At 43.2% G+C, this 17,649-nt stretch overlaps 2 protein-coding genes across 9 annotated transcripts in view; one reads left to right on the forward strand and one right to left on the reverse strand.

Annotated features, from left to right (window-relative positions):
• LOC110504728 (storkhead-box protein 2) overlaps nt 1-17,649 on the reverse strand; it is a 104,555-nt gene that overhangs the window by 63,472 nt on the left and 23,434 nt on the right. Inside the window, exon 1 of one of the 3 annotated variants that reach the window (XM_021583523.3) lies at nt 2,517-5,420. The exons of the other annotated variants lie outside the window; for them this stretch is intronic. Coding sequence (XP_021439198.2) covers nt 2,517-2,682 — 166 coding nt within the window. The 5' untranslated portion in view covers nt 2,683-5,420. Of the gene's footprint in view, nt 1-2,516; nt 5,421-17,649 lie in introns of those variants that run through there. 3 annotated transcript variants of the gene reach the window in all.
• The window catches only part of LOC149971555 (uncharacterized), a 62,194-nt gene that overhangs the window by 5,509 nt on the left and 39,036 nt on the right, over nt 1-17,649 (forward strand). Inside the window, exon 3 of one of the 6 annotated variants that reach the window (XM_090220346.1) lies at nt 5,652-11,640. The exons of the other annotated variants lie outside the window; for them this stretch is intronic. Within the exon in view, the coding sequence (XP_090076472.1) occupies nt 8,072-8,449 (378 nt within the window). The 5' untranslated portion in view covers nt 5,652-8,071 and the 3' untranslated portion in view covers nt 8,450-11,640. Of the gene's footprint in view, nt 1-5,651; nt 11,641-17,649 lie in introns of those variants that run through there. 6 annotated transcript variants of the gene reach the window in all.

Consider the following 17,649-nt stretch of genomic DNA (forward strand, 5'->3'; position numbering starts at 1 on the left):
AGGCTAAGCTTGAGAGCTAGCATATTTATTTCATTTCATTTGCGATTTTCATGAATAGTTAACGTTGCGTTATGGTAATGAGCTTGAGTCTGTATTCACGAACCCGGATCCGGGATGGGGAGATCAGAAAGGTTAAACGTTAGCTTTCTTACATGGCACATATTGCACTTTTACTTTCTTCTCCAACACTTTGTTTTTGCATTATTTAAACCAAATTGAACATGTTTCATTATTTATTTGAGGATAAATAGATTTTATTGATGTATTATATTAAGTTAAAATAAGTGTTCATTCAGTTCCTTCAGTTAATCGGTATCTGCTTTTTTGGGTCCTCCAATAATCGGTATCGGCGTTGAAAAATCATAATCGGTCGACCTCTACTTTGCAGTGAAAGGCCAGGGAACAAGCCAATATTCATGCACCAAACCAATCAACGGCCCAGGAATCTGAGCTTTGGGATGGAGAACCATGATACTATCAGAACCAGATATTTTGTCCCCATGTAAAACCCATGAGAGAACTAATGACATTAGAGAACATTAAGACTGAGCACAAGGTCCAGCTTAGCTGCAGCTCCCCCTCTGGCCACGTCCAACATGACACCCTATACCCTACATAGAGCTGTACTTCTGACCAGAGCCTTATAAGCCCTGCTCAAAAGCAGTGCACTATATAGGGAATAGGGAGCCATGTGGGACGAAGCCCAAAGCGGAGGGTGTTTATCTCTAAACAATGCCTGTGATTGTGACTGGCCCTCTAATGCTGCTGCAGCCTGTGAGACAAGGTCTATGGTTAAGGCCATAAGTCAGCCCCTTACTACAATCCACCGGCTTCTTACCACCACTGGTTCATATGATGCCTTCATACGCAAAGGAATAGTTTAGTCGTGGTTACTCTGCCAAATGGCTGAAATTCATATATATGATAATGTATTATTCCTTTGTAGTGCCCTGTGTTTTGGCTAGTCATGTCACATGACCTGGATTTGAACTTTTATTTAAAGCTTTTTCATCAAATTGTCCCCTTTTCTTTTTTATGTAAGATGGTCCAGGACCATCCTCAGACAATTGCTTTCAATTGTCATTTCTGGAAAGGCTTAAAATAAAGTTTAAAATCCAGGTTATGGGACATGATTAACCAAAACACAGGGTCCTATTCGTTTAATATGAGTGAATATTCTCTTGTTATTGTTTACTTTGTCGAGTTGCATCATGTAGCTCAGCTGCCAGGATGTTGTATTGTGTAAGCCTATTCTTCCTATTTGAAAAGCTACAGTAGCTGCTGGCTCTCAGACTGTCCACTGCTGACGCACACAGAAAACCCTCGACCAACAAAATTGAGCAAAAATGGTTCTGGCTCTGTCTCCCGGTCATGTATTCTAATTTGAGGTCTTTTTCCTCCAATTCATATTCATTTCCAATAATGGCCATGGCCATTTACCCTCTGACCCGCTGTGTTGCTAGGAAACTTGAAGAGGCCTTGAATCAATGTAAGTCTTGGCGGTCCTCGCCTCAGCCTCCATTCAGCCTTTCTCTATGGGCTCGTTCAGGCTGAAAATACTCAGGCTCTCCTTTTCTCTGCCTAAGCAAACTGATTGGAGACGTTCTCAGGCCCCCTAACATGCATCCCAGCTCCACCGGTTTGTGTCAGCTCTGCTCCCCACATTAACAAGAAGTAATTAAATCAACTCTGAGGTTAGGCACGCTTAAAAAATTATTAGGATGGAGGAAACAAAACAGAACATCCTGGCACTGTGCGTTGTAGAGTGGCAATGCATTCTGGGGTTTGTGGTTAGCAGAGGGACTACATCTTCTGCTGAAAAGAAACGCGGGAGGTTGTCTTTTTCCTTTGATAAGCTACATGAACGAGGCCTACTGCTGAATATTAATCAGACAAGGCCAATAGGTTCCTCTCGCTCTCTCTCTTTTCATTATCAAAATGAGCTGTTTAACCAACAATGAAACATAATGGTTAAAATATCCCTTGCATATTGTAGGCTATTTTCTCTCTGGCACAGGTGATTGCCTGCATTTTAAAATACTGTTTCCCAAGCATTACAAGCATGTTTAGCTGGTGTCATCTGACCCTGGTCATGCCCGGTCCAATTGTTTGTCATCAGCCAAGATTCAGACAAAGGCCTCTGCACTGTCTGATTCAACCCTAGATCTGATCAGCCTGCTGAATCTTACCAACTAACTCAGCCTTTTGACACAATGCTACCATTCCAGACTGATGTTCAGCCGTTAAGATATTATCATGAAAAATCATGGTGGTAAAAATACAGTGATGTCATCATGTAATATTGCTGGGTCCATCTATAATAACAGAGACACATTGTAATTTGTAAAGCAAATAATAGGTTGACATATTTCAAGACAAACAAGTACCCCGCCTGAAAAAATGTAAACCCCAACATCATCACACCTTACTACAGTACAAACAGCAACACACACACAGAATGAGCCGTAGTAGCTAGCTCCATGTCGACGGAGCAGAGCAGAGACTGACAGACCCACCTGATGTCATGTAGCCCCGGGGGGACTGGCAGATGTACTGAGGGGGGTAGTGTTTGTGAAGGCGGTAGTCCTTCTCGCTGCGGGACCGGGTGCGTTCTGAGGCCCGGTCCGAGAAATCTGAGCTGGGCCAGGCCCGACGCAGGGTGGTGCTCTGTGTCTTCTTCATGGGGAGGCAGGGAGGGAGGGAGGGCTAGGCTGACCTCCTGAGGGTTGTTGATACCCCCGTCCCCACATCCACCCTGAGGGAGGGCTACACCTCAGCCCAGGTCAGGCTGGAGACATGGAAGCAGGCAGCTAGATCACTGGAATACTATTACTCTCCCTCCGTCTCTCTCCCTGCTACACACACACACACACACACACACACACTCACTCAAGGCACGATCTCACAGACAAACCGTGGTAACGCTAGCTGCTTGGCTGAATGCTGTGGGAAGGTCTCGTTCCTTTTCCTTGAGTGATCCAAAAGCAGAGGCAGCGTCCAGCGATGCATTACCTTCCTCCGTCTGCCATTAATCCAGGCTTCCAGCCTCCAGCTTCAGCGTGACCAGAGACAAACGAACACTGGGGGGGGGGGGGGGGGTAGTGGGGCAGCGTGAGAGACCCCGAAATCCAGACAATAGCTCAATTCAGTGCGGGAGGGAGGGCTTGGCTAACCACGAGCCGCGAACACAAAAGAGGCCAAACAGATGAGATCTGCAGCCAGGGGAGGGCTGTCCAGAGCCAGTGTCACTCACCGTCTCCCTGGACTCCCAGAGAAAAGGACGGGAAGCTCTGTGCCGTAGGCCCTGCGCCAAGCCAAACAGCACATGAACAAACAAAACCCCAACCCCCCTCTCCTCTAATCAAAATCCAATCAGGGAAATCTGTGAAGCAAAAGTGCAAAAAAATAAACGCTTCTTCATCAGTAGCAGGCGATCCCCTGTTAAAACTGGTCCATCCACGGCCACAGCTCTCTCTCCTTCAGAAAGGGTGTGTAGTGAGCGAGCGTATCTATGCTCTGTCTGCGCGTGTGTGGATGGATGATGGAGGATGGGAGCTCGATACATATGAGCGAGGATAAGAAAAACACACGGGCGCGCAGGGAAGAAAACCACCCAGCCAGTGTGTATGAGCAGAAAGCAATGACTTTCTCCTTTCCTTTGTATTCCTGTTTTTCTCCTCCAACCCTCAGTGCGGCAGTCTCTCTCCCTCGCTCTCTCTTAAAGCAGTCTCTTGCTCTCCTTTACAGCTCTCTCTCTCCCTCGCTCTCTTAAAGCAGTCTCTCGCTCTCCTTTACAGCGCTCTCTCTCCCTCTCTCTTAAAGCAGTCTCTTGCTCTCCTTTACAGCTCTCTCTCTCCCTCTCTCTTAAAGCAGTCTCTTGCTCTACAGCTCTCTCTCTCTGCCTCTCTCTTATAGCAGTCTCTCGCTCTCCTTTTACAGCTCTCTCTCTCGCTGTGTTGTTGTCCTGAACGTCTACTCTGCTCACAGATCCGGCTGCTCTGGAAGAGGAGTGGGTAGGGGGGGGCAGGGAGGGGGGGGAGCAGGAAGCAAGTCAGTCAGCCCCCCTGTCCCATGCCAATGGAGGAGCTGTCTTGAGTTAGACTCACTGATCCTGTCAGGCTTTGCATTTCAATGTTGAAACTCCCTTTAGGCTCCCACAGCCCCCCTGGCTCCCAGCCCAGCCTATGAGTGAAGAGCTGGATGGTTATTTACATACAAAGCTGTACAATTTATAGAAACTCTGCCTCAAGTCGTAACCTCTTCCACCTCAGAAGGAGAAAGAAAACTCTGCCTCAAGTCGTAACCTCTTCCACCTCAGAAGGAGAAAGAAAATTCTTATCGGCTGCTCCTGCTAAAAGACACTGTCCTGCTGCCTTTGCTTTCTCTCCACTCTGTGCGCTCTCGTTCCACCTCTTCTTCCTATCCTCCCTCCTCTGCTCAGGGTCATCCGCAGGGTCCCCATGATTTCCACTCACTCGTTAGGATTCAGTCCAACAGCTGCAGTAGCAATTCCTCAGGAATGAGAGTTTGAGAGATAATTCCACGACAGCCAGGCGGCAGGGAGTGGAGTGGGCTGGCTGGAAGAATTGGAGCCTCTCCCTCGTTTCTCTCTCCCTCGTTTCTCCCTCCCTCGTTTCTCTCTCCCCGTCTCTGTGAGCTTGATCAGTAACCTCTCATCCTCAGGACGATAGGTTGTCTCTCAGAGATGGCGTTTGTTTCCATCGAGACAGAGACTCCAGCCAGCCTACCAGCTCAGAGTGAGAGCAGAGCACCTCCGCTCCACAACCTCTCCACATCAGGAATACGATGACAGCTAGCGAGAGGCAGGAGACTAATTCTACATACATTAAATATAAATCACGATGCACTAAAGTGCACTGTGTTCACCAATGTTCACATAAAGTGCAGGCAGGGCAAGAGGTACTTCAGGGTTAGCCTGGATTTCAAGATAGTCTGTGTTTCATTGAAATCCATTGAAGAAACATGAGAAATGGTATATTCCTCTCTGCGCTAGAACTGGGCAATATATTGAATTAATTTGAATGAATGTTTGTTATGCGATATTCCAAATGCCTGTAAAGCAAAAACATTCAAAAATGTTGATCTATATCGTGAATCGCCCATATGTTAGAAAACAATTCCGATATGATTATTAAGCCATATCACCCAGCCCTACTCTGAGCCAACCATTAACCTCATTCTCTAATTTGTCCAATAAAGATGAGGTCAGAGTTCACTGTTTGTGAATAAAGACAACTTCTCCACCATATTTCCTCTGTAGGAATGGCCCAGCTGGACAATAATGTGACTGACTTAGCCACAGCCAAAAGAACAGTCACAGATTAAAGGAAGAATCAAAATACAGTGTGTTCAGAAAGTATTCACACCCCTTGACTTTTTCCACATTTTGTTCTGTTACAGCCCAAACTTAAAATGGTTCAAAAATATTTAAAAAATTCCCCACTGGCCTACACACACACACAATACCCCATAATGTCAAAGTAGAATTATGTTCTTCAAAATGTTGACAAATTCATTAAAAAGGAAAATGTGAAATGTCTTGAGTCAACATATATTCCACCCCTTTTTTTATAGCAATCCTAAATATGTTCAGACATAATATGTTGCATAACAGTGTCTCTCTCTCGGAGGACCTGAGCCCTAGGACTACCTGGCATGATGACTCCTTGCTGTCCCCAGTCCACCTGGCCGTGCTGCTGCTCCAGTTTTAACTGTTCTGCCTGCGGCTAAGGAACCCTGACCTGTTCACCGGATGTGCTACCTGTCCCAGACCTGCTGTGTTCAACTCTCTAGAGACAGCAGGAGCGGTAGAGATACTCTCAATGATCGGCTTTGAAAAGCCAACTGACATTTACTCCGTAGGTGCTGACCTGTTGCACCCTCGACGACTACTGTGATTATTATTATTCGACCATGCTGGTCATTTATGAACATTTAAACATCTTGGCCATGTTCTGTTATAATATCCACCCGGCACAGCCAGAAGAGGACTGGACACCCCTCATAGCCTGGTTCCTCTCTAGGTTTCTTCCTAGGTTCTGGCCTTTCTAGGGAGTTTTTCCTAGCCACCGTGCTTCTACACCTGCATTGCTTGCTCTTTGGGGTTTTAGGCTGGGTTTCTGTACAGCACTTTGAGATATCAGCTGATGTACGAAGGGCTATATAAATACATTTGATTAAACTGTTTTTTTTAACGAGTACTTCATCTCTGTACCTCACACATAAAAGTATCTGTAAAGGTCCCTCAGTCGAGCAGTGAATTTCAAACGCAGATTCAACAAAAAAAACAGCAAGGTTTTCACAAAGAAGGGCACATTGGTAGATGGTATTTTTTTATTTTATAAAAGCAGACATTGAATATCCATTTGACCATGGTGAAGTAATTAATTACACTACAAAGACAGGCATCTTTCCTAACTCAGTTGCCAGAGAGGAAGGAAACCGCCCAGGGATTTCACCTTGAGGTCAATGGTGACTTTAAAACAGTTACAGAGTTTAATGGCAGTGATAGGAAAAAACTGAGGATGGATCAACAATATTGTAGTTACTCCACAATACTAACCTAAATGACAGAGTGAAAAGAAGGAAGCCTGTACAGAATAAATTATTTTAAAACATGCATCCTGTTGTAATAAGGCACTTAAGTAAAACTGCAAAAAATGTGGCAAAGAAATGAACTTCATTCCTGAATATAGAAAGCGTTATGTTTGGGGTAAATCCAACACAACACATCACTGAGTACGCATAGTGCTTGCTGCATCATGTGATGGGTATGCTTGTCATTGGCAAGGACTACAGAGTTTTTTATGATACAAATAAATGGAATAGAGCTAAGCACAAGCAAAATCTTAGAGGAAAACTTGGCTCAGTCTGCTTTCCAATAGACACATGTACCTTTCAGCAGGACAATAACCTAAAACAAATATACACTGGAGTTGCTTACCAAGACAACACTGAATGTTCCTGAGTGGCCTAGTTACAGTTTTGACATACACCACCAATCAAAAGTTTGGACACACCTACTCATACCAGAGTTTTTCTTTATTTTTTACTATTGTCTACATTATATTATTATTATTATTATTATTATTATTATTATTATTATTATTATTATTATTATTATTATTATTATTATGGCCGGTAGGGATGTCCTTGCCTCATCGCGCACCAGCGACTCCTGTGGCTGCCAGGTGCACAGTGTTTCCTCCGACACATTGGTGCGACTGGCTTCCGGGTTGGATGCGCACTGTGTTAAGAAGCAGTGCGGCTTGGTTGGGTTGTGTATCGGAGGACGCATGACTTTCAACCTTCGTCTCTCCCGAGCCCGTACGGGAGTTGTAGCGATGAGACAAGATAGTAGCTACTAAAAACAATTGGATACCACGAAATTGGGGAGAAAACAGGGTACAAATTCAACAACAAAAAAGAAAAAGTTAATTTGTGGAATTTCTTTTAATGCATTTGAGACAATGTTGTGACAACGTAGGGGGGTTTACAGAAAATAGCACTATTTGATTTAAGACCAAGCCCATATTATGGCAAGAACAGCTCAAATAAGCAAGACATGAAGGACAGTAAATACAGAAAATTTCAAGAACTTTGAAAGTTTCTTCAAGTGCAGTTGCAAAAACCATCAAGCGCTATGATGAAACTGGCTCTCATGAGGACCTCCACAGGAAAGGAAGACCCAGAGGTACTTCTGCTGCAAAGGATAAGTTCATTAGAGTTGCCAGCCTCAGAAATTGCATCCCCCCAAAAAATCTTCACAGAGTTCAAGTAACAGACACATCTCAACATCAACTGTTCAGAGGAGACTGTGTGAATCAGGCCTTCATGGTCGAATTGCTGCAAAGAAACCACTGCTAAAGGACACCAATAAGAAGAATGTCACGCCTGCTGCCGCTCCACCTCCCTGGAGCTCGAGGGCGCCAGGCTACCCGTCTTTACACGCACCTGTCAACATCAGACGGCCTACAGGGAGGAGGTGAGGGCCCTCGGAGTGTGGTGTCAGGAAAATAACCTCTCACTCAATGTCAACAAAACAAAGGAGATGATTGTGGACTTCAGGAAACAGCAGAGGGAGCATCCCCCCCCATCCACATCGACGGGTGTACACATCACGGACAAACTGAAATGGTCCACCCTCACAGACATCGTGGTGAAGAAAGCGCAACAGCGCCTCTTCAACCTCAGGAGGCTGAAGAAATGTGGCATGTCAGCTAAAACAATCACAAACTTTTACAGATGTACAATCGATAGCATCCTGTCGGGCTGTATCACCGCCTGGTACGGCAACTGCTCCGCCCACAACTGTAAGGCTCTCAAGAGGGTAGTGCGGTCTGCACAACGCATCACCGGGGGCAAACTACCTGCCCTCCAGGACACCTACAGCACCCGATGTCACAGGAAGGCCAAAAAGATCATCTAGGACAACAAGCACCCGAGTCACTGCCTGTTCACCCCACTATCATCCAGAAGGCGAGGTCAGTACAAGTGCATCAAAGCGGGGATCGAGAGACTGAAAAACAGCTTCCATCTCAAGGCCATCGGACTGTTAAACAGCCATCACTAACAGAGTGGCTGCTGCCAACATACAGACTCAAATCTCTGGCCACTTAAATAAATGTAATACATGAATTTAATAAAGGTATCACTAGTCACTTTAAATAACACCACTTTAATCATGTCTACACATCCTACATTACGCATCTCATACAGTTCAAGTCAGAAGATTACATACACCAAAGCCAAATACATTTAAACTCAGTTTTTCACAATTCCTGACATTTAGTCTTAGGTCAGTTAGGATCACTACTTTATTTTAAGAATGTGAAATGTCAGAATAATAGTAGAGGATGATGATTTATTTCAGCTTTTATTTATTTCATCACATTCCCAGTGGGTCAGATATTTTCATACACTCAATTAGTATTTGGTAACATTGCCTTGTTTAACTTGGGTCAATTGTTTCAGGTGGCCTTCCACAAGCTTCCCACAATAAGTTGGGTGAATTTTGGCCAAAACCTTGACTCCAATACCTTGACTTTGCTGTCCTTAAGCCATTTTGCCACAACTTTGGAAGTATGCTTGGGGGTCATTGTCCATTTGGAAGTCCCATTTGCGACCAAGCTTTAACTTCCTGACTGATGTGTTGAGATGTTGCTTCAATATAACCACATAATTTTCCTTTCCTTTTCTCATGATGCCATCTATTTTGTGAAGTGCACCAGTCCCCCCTGCAGCAAAGCACCCCCACAACATGCTGCCACCCACGTGCTTCTCAGTTGGGATGGTGTTCGTCGGCTTGCAAGCATCCCCCTTTTTCCTCCAAACATGACCATGGTCAGTATGGCCAGAGGACATTTCTCCAAAAAGTACGATCTTTGTCCCCATGTGCAGTTGCAAACCGTAGTCTGGCTTTTTTATGGCAGTTTGGAGCAGTGGATTCTTTCTTGCTGAGCGGCCTTTCAGGTTATGTTGATATAGGACTCATTTTACTGTGGATATAGATACTTCTGTACCTGATCATCTCTAGGGGACAGAATGAGTCTCCTTCCTGAGCGGTATGACGGCGGTGTGGTCCCATGGTATTTATACTTGTGTGCTACTGCTTGTACAGATGAACGTGGTACCTTCAGGCGTTTGGAAATTGCTCTTGGCTGATTTCTTTTGATTTTCCCATGAGATTTTCCCAAGAGGCACTGAGTTTGAAGGTAGGCCTTGAAATACATCCACAGGTACACCTCCAATTGACTCAAATTATGTCAATAAGCCTATCAGAAGTGTCTAAAGCCATGGCATAATATTCTGGAATTTTCCACGCTGTTTAAAAGGCACAGTCAATTTAGTGTATGTAAACTTCTGACACACTGAAATTGTGACACAGTGAATTATAAGTGAAATAATCTGTCTGTAAACAATTGTTGGAAAAATTACTTGTGCCGTGCACAAAGTAGATGTCCTAACCGAGTTGCTAAAACTATAGTTTGTTAAAAATAAATTTGTGGAGTGCTTGAAAATAAAGTTAATGACTCCAACCTAAGTGTAAATAAACCTCTGACTTCAACTGTATGTATGTATGTATTCTATCTATTGCATCTTGCCGCACGGCCATCGCTCATCCATATACAGTGCCTTGCGAAAGTATTCAGCCCCCTTGAACTTTGCGAACTTTTGCCACATTTCAGGCTTCAAACATAAAGATATAAAACTGTATTTTTTTGTGAAGAATCAACAACAAGTGGGACACAATCATGAAGTGGAACGACATTTATTGGATATTTCAAACTTTTTTAACAAATCCAAAACTGAAAAATTGGGCGTGCAAAATTATTCAGTCCCCTTAAGTTAATACTTTGTAGCGCCACCTTTTGCTGCGATTACAGCTGTAAGTCGCTTGGGGTATGTCTCTATCAGTTTTGCACATCAAGAGACTGAAATTTTTTCCCATTCCTCCTTGCAAAACAGCTCGAGCTCAGTGAGGTTGGATGGAGAGCATTTGTGAACAGCAGTTTTCAGTTCTTTCCACAGATTCTCGATTGGATTCAGGTCTGGACTTTGACTTGGCCATTCTAACACCTGGATATGTTTATTTTTGAACCATTCCATTGTAGATTTTGCTTTATGTTTTGGATCATTATCTTGTTGGAAGACAAATCTCCGTCCCAGTCTCAGGTCTTTTGCAGACTCCATCAGGTTTTCTTCCAGAATGGTCCTGTATTTGGCTCCATCCATCTTCCCATCAAGTTCAACCATCTTCCCTGTCCCTGCTGAAGAAAAGCAGGCCCAAACCATGATGCTGCCACCACCATGTTTGACAGTGGGGATGGTGTGTTCAGCTGTGTTGCTTTTACGCCAAACATAACGTTTTACATTGTTGCCAAAAAGTTCAATTTTGGTTTCATCTGACCAGAGCACCTTCTTCCACATGTTTGGTGTGTCTCCCAGGTGGCTTGTGGCAAACTTTAAACAACACTTTTTATGGATATCTTTAAGAAATGGCTTTCTTCTTGCCACTCTTCCATAAAAGGCCAGATTTGTGCAATATACGACTGATTGTTGTCCTATGGACAGAGTCTCCCACCTCAGCTGTAGATCTCTGCAGTTCATCCAGAGTGATCATGGGCCTCTTGGCTGCATCTCTGATCAGTCTTCTCCTTGTATGAGCTGAAAGTTTAGAGGGACGGCCAGGTCTTGGTAGATTTGCAGTGGTCTGATACTCCTTCCATTTCAATATTATCGCTTGCACAGTGTCCCTTGGGATGTTTAAAGCTGGGGAAATCTTTTTGTATCCAAATCCGGCTTTAAACTTCTTCACAGCAGTATCTCGGACCTGCCTGGTGTGTTCCTTGTTCTTCATGATGCTCTCTGCGCTTTTAACGGACCTCTGAGACTATCACAGTGCAGGTGCATTTATACGGAGACTTGATTACACACAGGTGGATTGTATTTATCATCATTAGTCATTTAGGTCAACATTGGATCATTCAGAGATCCTCACTGAACTTCTGGAGAGAGTTTGCTGCACTGAAAGTAAAGGGGCTGAATAATTTTGCACGCCCAATTTTTCAGTTTTTGATTTGTTAAAAAAGTTTGAAATATCCAATAAATGTCGTTCCACTTCATGATTGTGTCCCACTTGTTGTTGATTCTTCACAAAAAAATACAGTTTTATATCTTTATGTTTGAAGCCTGAAATGTGGCAAAAGGTCGCAAAGTTCAAGGGGGCCGAATACTTTCGCAAGGCACTGTATATGTATGTACATGTTCATATTCATCCCTTTACATTTGTGTGTATTAGGTAGTCAAATTTGTTAGATTACTTGTTAGATATTACTGCACTGTCGGAACTAGAAGCACAAACATTTTGCTACACTCGCATTAACATCTGCTAACCATGTGTATGTGACCAATACAATTTGATTTGAACATTACGCGCAGCTACACTCATTGGACTCACCTGGACTCCTTCACGTGGTTGATTTCCCCTGTGTATCTGTCTGTTCCCCTGTGATGTTCCCTGTGTTCGCATAATTGTTGTTATGTGTTCCTGTCCAGACGCTGTTCCTGTTCTGTTTCATGTCCGTCAGTTATTAGACCTTCACTCCCTGTACCTGCGTCTCATCTCCTGCATCGATCCGTTCAAAGAAGAGACTTGATTGGGCCAAGAAACACGAGCAATGGACATTAGACCGGTAGAAACTTGTACTTTGGTCTGGAGTCCAAACTGGAGATTTTTGTTCTAATCGCCATGTCTTTGTGAGACACAGAGTAGGTGAAAGGATGATCTCAGTATGTGTGGTTCCCACCGTGAAGCATGGAGGTGGTGGTGTCATGGTGCTTTGCTGGTGACACTGTCTGTGACTTATTTTGAATTCAGGGCACACTTAACCAGCATGGCTAACACAGCATTCTGCAGCGATACACCATCCTAACTGGTTTGTCTTTAGTGGGACTATTATTTGTTTTTCAACAGGACAATGACCCAACACACCTCCAGGTTGTGTAAGGGCTATTTGACGAAGAAAGAGAGTGATGGAGTGCTGCATCAGATGACCTGGCCTCCACAATCCCCCGACCTCAACCCAATTGAGATGGTTTGGGATGAGTTGGATCACAGAGTGAAGGAAAAGCAGCAAACAACAAATAAGTGCTCAGCATATGTGGGAACTCCTTCAAGACTGTTGGAAAAGTATTCCAGGTGAAGCTGGTTGAGACAACGCCAAGAGTGTGCAAAGCTGTCATCAAGGCAAAGGGACGCTATTTGAAGAATCTCATATATAAACTATATTTTTGTTTTAAAAAATGTTGGTTACTACATGATTCCATGTTTCATAGTTATTCATAATAGTAAAAGTAAAGAAAAACCCTTGAATGAGTAGGTGTTCTAAAGATTTTGACCGGTAGTGTAAATCGACTTTATAATCGATGGCAAGACTTGAAAATAGCTTAGTATTGACAAACAACCAACTTGGCAGAGCTTGAAGATTTTGGAAAACAATAAATGGGCATATTTTGCACAATCTAGGTGAGCAAAGCTCTTAGATACTTACCCAGAAAGACTCGCTGCCAAAAGGTGAATCTAACATGCATTGACTCTGGGTGTTGAATACTTATCTAGTTAAGTTCTATTAGTGTTTTATTTTTCATAATTGTTTTTCAAATGCTAGAATTTTTCTTCCACTTTGACAGAGTATTTTGTTTAGATCGACAAAAAAATGACAATGAAATTCATGTTAATCCCACGTTACGTGGAATAAGAAAAGAGGTGTGAACACTTTCTGAAGGCACTGTAACCTGTATAAAATCAAAACATAGGCCAGTAAATTGCAAAATAACCACTGAAATTCAAGACTGGTGCTACAAAAATAATTTAGAAACAGTAAATGTTAGCTAGCGCCGACAGATTTTTCACTTTTCATATCAAGAGAAAACATTTGATTCGCTTCGAGCCATGAGGCAACTCCCGTTACATCCTCAAGAGTTATAGGCTAACTCTGAGCTGATGCTAAGCAGACGTGGTTTTAAATTACATTTCCTTGTAATGAGACACTATGGAGCCCCAGAGGGATAAAAGTCATGATAAAACCTGTCTAAGTCTAAGGTCAATGTCATTCACCCTCAGCTTCCCCAACACTGCAGCCTTACACACCAATTAGTATTCTGAAAGGATGGGCCAGTAAGAAATAACTGCGTGGGTTTTCAACCACTCACCAAGCCAAGAGGAACATCAACCCACCCATCAAGCTTATTGGTTACATCAGAGACATTCAATCCCCTCCTGGATCAAGATCCCTGTTGCCTAAATAGTTTTGATAAAGTAAATATACCCCTTCCATGCACATTCGGCAATATACCCCGGTGTGGTACAGAAAATCTAGATACCACCCAACCACATTCCCCCAAATACTTGACAATTTTTTATTTTTATTTATCTACAGTATGCCAAAATAATAACCACTACAGAAAACAAATCCTAATTGCTAAATAGCCCCATACACACACACACATACATATAAATATACAGTCAAGTGCCATTTAATGGCAAGTGCCATTTAACATGAATTATTTTGAACTATAATATCAACTGGTTATATTATATTGTGGAACACAATCAGTATTCTCAACTGGTTACATGATATAATGGAACACAATCAGTAATCTCAACTGGTTACATGATATAATGGAACACAATCTGCGATATCAACTGGTTATATTATATTGTGAAACACAATCAGTATTCTCAACTGGTTACATGATATAATGGAACACAATCTGCGATATCAACTGGTTATATTATATTGTGGAACAAAATCTTAATAAGGCCAGTAACCTCAGCAGTGGCGCTTGCCTATAGCTGTGCAATGGCATAGCATTGTTTTGGCCATTTAGCAGACAAGACACTCTTATTTCCAGAGTCCTTATCACAGTCAGATACCTATTTTATAGTAAAGAGTGATGTAATATAACAAAATAAAATAGAACAGAATATTTTTCCAAATGAAAGACGTGATGCGCATGTCGTGCCTCAACAGTGATTGTCAAAGAGTGATCATTTGAAACAGGGCTCAACTTGGAGACGGTCAGAAACCAAAATCTGTCTTTCGATATACAGCTGTTGGATTTAGTTCATTCTGCATGTTTTTTGGAATTCTATAAATGGATGAACAATTCCACATTGAACACAGCATGGAGATGAATTACAGCCAAAACATCTGCTTGGTGAGTAGGCCTATGCTTAATGAAGCTGATGAAAATACGCTCTGTCTTTATCAAACTAATGGTTTTGCATACTTTCAGTGTGGAACCTTGTCTATGTTTAGGGGGGTTCGGCCTCGGCTAACCAATTCTAAATGGCATTATCAGTTCGCAAAGTAGACTAAGCAGAAAATAGATAGGGCACAATAAAAAACTACAGCTCATTGTTACATACACTATATATACAAAAGTATGTGGACACACGTTCAAATGAGTGGATTTGGCTATTTCAGCCACACCCATTTCTGACAGGCAAACAGCCATGCAATCTCCATAGACAAACATTGGCAGTAGAATGGCCTTACTTAATTAAGAGCTCACTGAGACTTTCAACGTGGCACTGTCATATGACGCCGCCTTTCCAAATTTCTACCCTGCTGGTGTTGCCCCGGTCAACTGTAAGTGCTGTTATTGTGAAGTGGAAACATCTAGGAGCAACAACGACTCGGCCGCTAAGTGGTAGGCCACACAAGCTCACAGAATGGGACCGCCGAGTGTTAAAGAGCGTAACAATCGTCCGTCCTCGGTTGCAAAACTCACTACTGAGTCCCAAATTGCCTTTGGAAGCAACGTCAGTACAAGAAATGTTTGTCAGGAGCTTCATGAAATGCAGCCGCACACAAGCCTAAGATCTCCATGCGCAATGCCAAGTGTCGGTTGGAGTGGTATAAAGCTCGCCACCATTGGACTCTGGAGCAGTGGAAACACACTCTCTGTAGTGATGAATCACGCTTCACCATCTGGCAGTCTGACAGACGAGTCTGAGTTTGGCAGATGCCAGGTGAACTCTACCTGCCTGAATGCATAATGCCAACTGTAAAGTTTGGTGGAGGAGGAATAATGGTCTGGGGCTGTTTTTCTTCGTTTGGGCTAGGCCCCTTAGTTCCAGTGAAGGAAAATCTTAAAGCTACAGCATACAATGACATACCAGACAATTCTGTTTCCAACTTTGTGGCAACAGTTTGGGGAAGGCCTTTTCCTATTTCAGCATGACAATGCCCCCATGCACAAAGCAAGGTTCATACAGAAATCGTTTGTTGAGATCAGTGTGGAAGAACTTGACTGGCCTGCAAAGAGCCCTGAACTCAACTCCATCGAACACCTTTGGGATGAATTGGAATGCCGACTGTAAGCCAGGCCTAATTGTCCAACATCAGTGCCCGACTTCACTAATGCTCTTGTGGCTGAATGGAAGCAAGTCCCCGCAGCAATGCTCCATCATCTAGTGGAAAGACTTCCTAGAAGAGTGGAGGCTTTGATAGCAGCAAAGGGACGCCCAACTCCATATTAATTCCTATAATTTTAAATAGAGATGTTTGACGAGCAGGTGTCCACTACTTTTGGTCATGTAGTGTACTTTCCAACCTCAAATCAACCAATCCATTTTGATGATAACACTTTCGTCATTTGGCAAGGAATGTAGCTTGTGTGCCCCATCAGCTACGTTTTACAAATATTTATTTCTGGCATAACATAGGTATTTATTTCTGGCATAACGGGAGCTTGTGTGCCCCATCAGCTACGTTTTACAGGTATTTATTTCTGGCATAACGGGAGCTTGTGTGCCCCATCAGCTACGTTTTATAGGTATTTATTTCTGGCATAACGGGAGCTTGTGTGCCCCATCAGCTACGTTTTATAGGTATTTATTTCTGGCATAACGGGAGCTTGTGTGCCCCATCAGCTACGTTTTATAGGTATTTATTTCTGGCATAACGGGAGCTTGTGTGCCCCATCAGCTACGTTTTATAGGTATTTATTTCTGGCATAACGGGAGCTTGTGTGCCCCATCAGCTACGTTTTATAGGTATTTATTTCTGGCATAACGGGAGCTTGTGTGCCCCATCAGCTACGTTTTATAGGTATTTATTTCTGGCATAACGGGAGCTTGTGTGCCCCATCAGCTACGTTTTATAGGTATTTATTTCTGGCATAACGGGAGCTTGTGTGCCCCATCAGCTACGTTTTATAGGTATTTATTTCTGGCATAACGGGAGCTTGTGTGCCCCATCAGCTACGTTTTATAGGTATTTATTTCTGGCATAACGGGAGCTTGTGTGCCCACTCAGCTACGTTTTATAGGTATTTATTTCTGGCATAACGGGAGCTTGTGTGCCCCATCAGCTACGTTTTATAGGTATTTATTTCTGGCATAACGGGAGCTTGTGTGCCCCATCAGCTACGTTTTATAGGTATTTATTTCTGGCATAACGGGAGCTTGTGTGCCCCATCAGCTACGTTTTATAGGTATTTATTTCTGGCATAACGGGAGCTTGTGTGCCCACTCAGCTACGTTTTATAGGTATTTATTTCTGGCATAACGGGAGCTTGTGTGCCCCATCAGCTACGTTTTATAGGTATTTATTTCTGGCATAACGGGAGCTTGTGTGCCCCATCAGCTACGTTTTATAGGTATTTATTTCTGGCATAACGGGAGCTTGTGTGCCCACTCAGCTACGTTTTATAGGTATTTATTTCTGGCATAACGGGAGCTTGTGTGCCCCATCAGCTACGTTTTATAGGTATTTATTTCTGGCATAACGGGAGCTTGTGTGCCCCATCAGCTACGTTTTATAGGTATTTATTTCTGGCATAACGGGAGCTTGTGTGCCCACTCAGCTACGTTTTATAGGTATTTATTTCTGGCATAACGGGAGCTTGTGTGCCCCATCAGCTACGTTTTATAGGTATTTATTTCTGGCATAACGGGAGCTTGTGTGCCCACTCAGCTACGTTTTATAGGTATTTATTTCTGGCATAACGGGAGCTTGTGTGCCCCATCAGCTACGTTTTATAGGTATTTATTTCTGGCATAACGGGAGCTTGTGTGCCCCATCAGCTACGTTTTATAGGTATTTATTTCTGGCATAA

Source organism: Oncorhynchus mykiss, chromosome 25 (assembly GCF_057628025.1).
Source record: "Oncorhynchus mykiss isolate SJ-2025 chromosome 25, ASM5762802v1, whole genome shotgun sequence".
Taxonomy (NCBI): domain Eukaryota; kingdom Metazoa; phylum Chordata; class Actinopteri; order Salmoniformes; family Salmonidae; genus Oncorhynchus; species Oncorhynchus mykiss.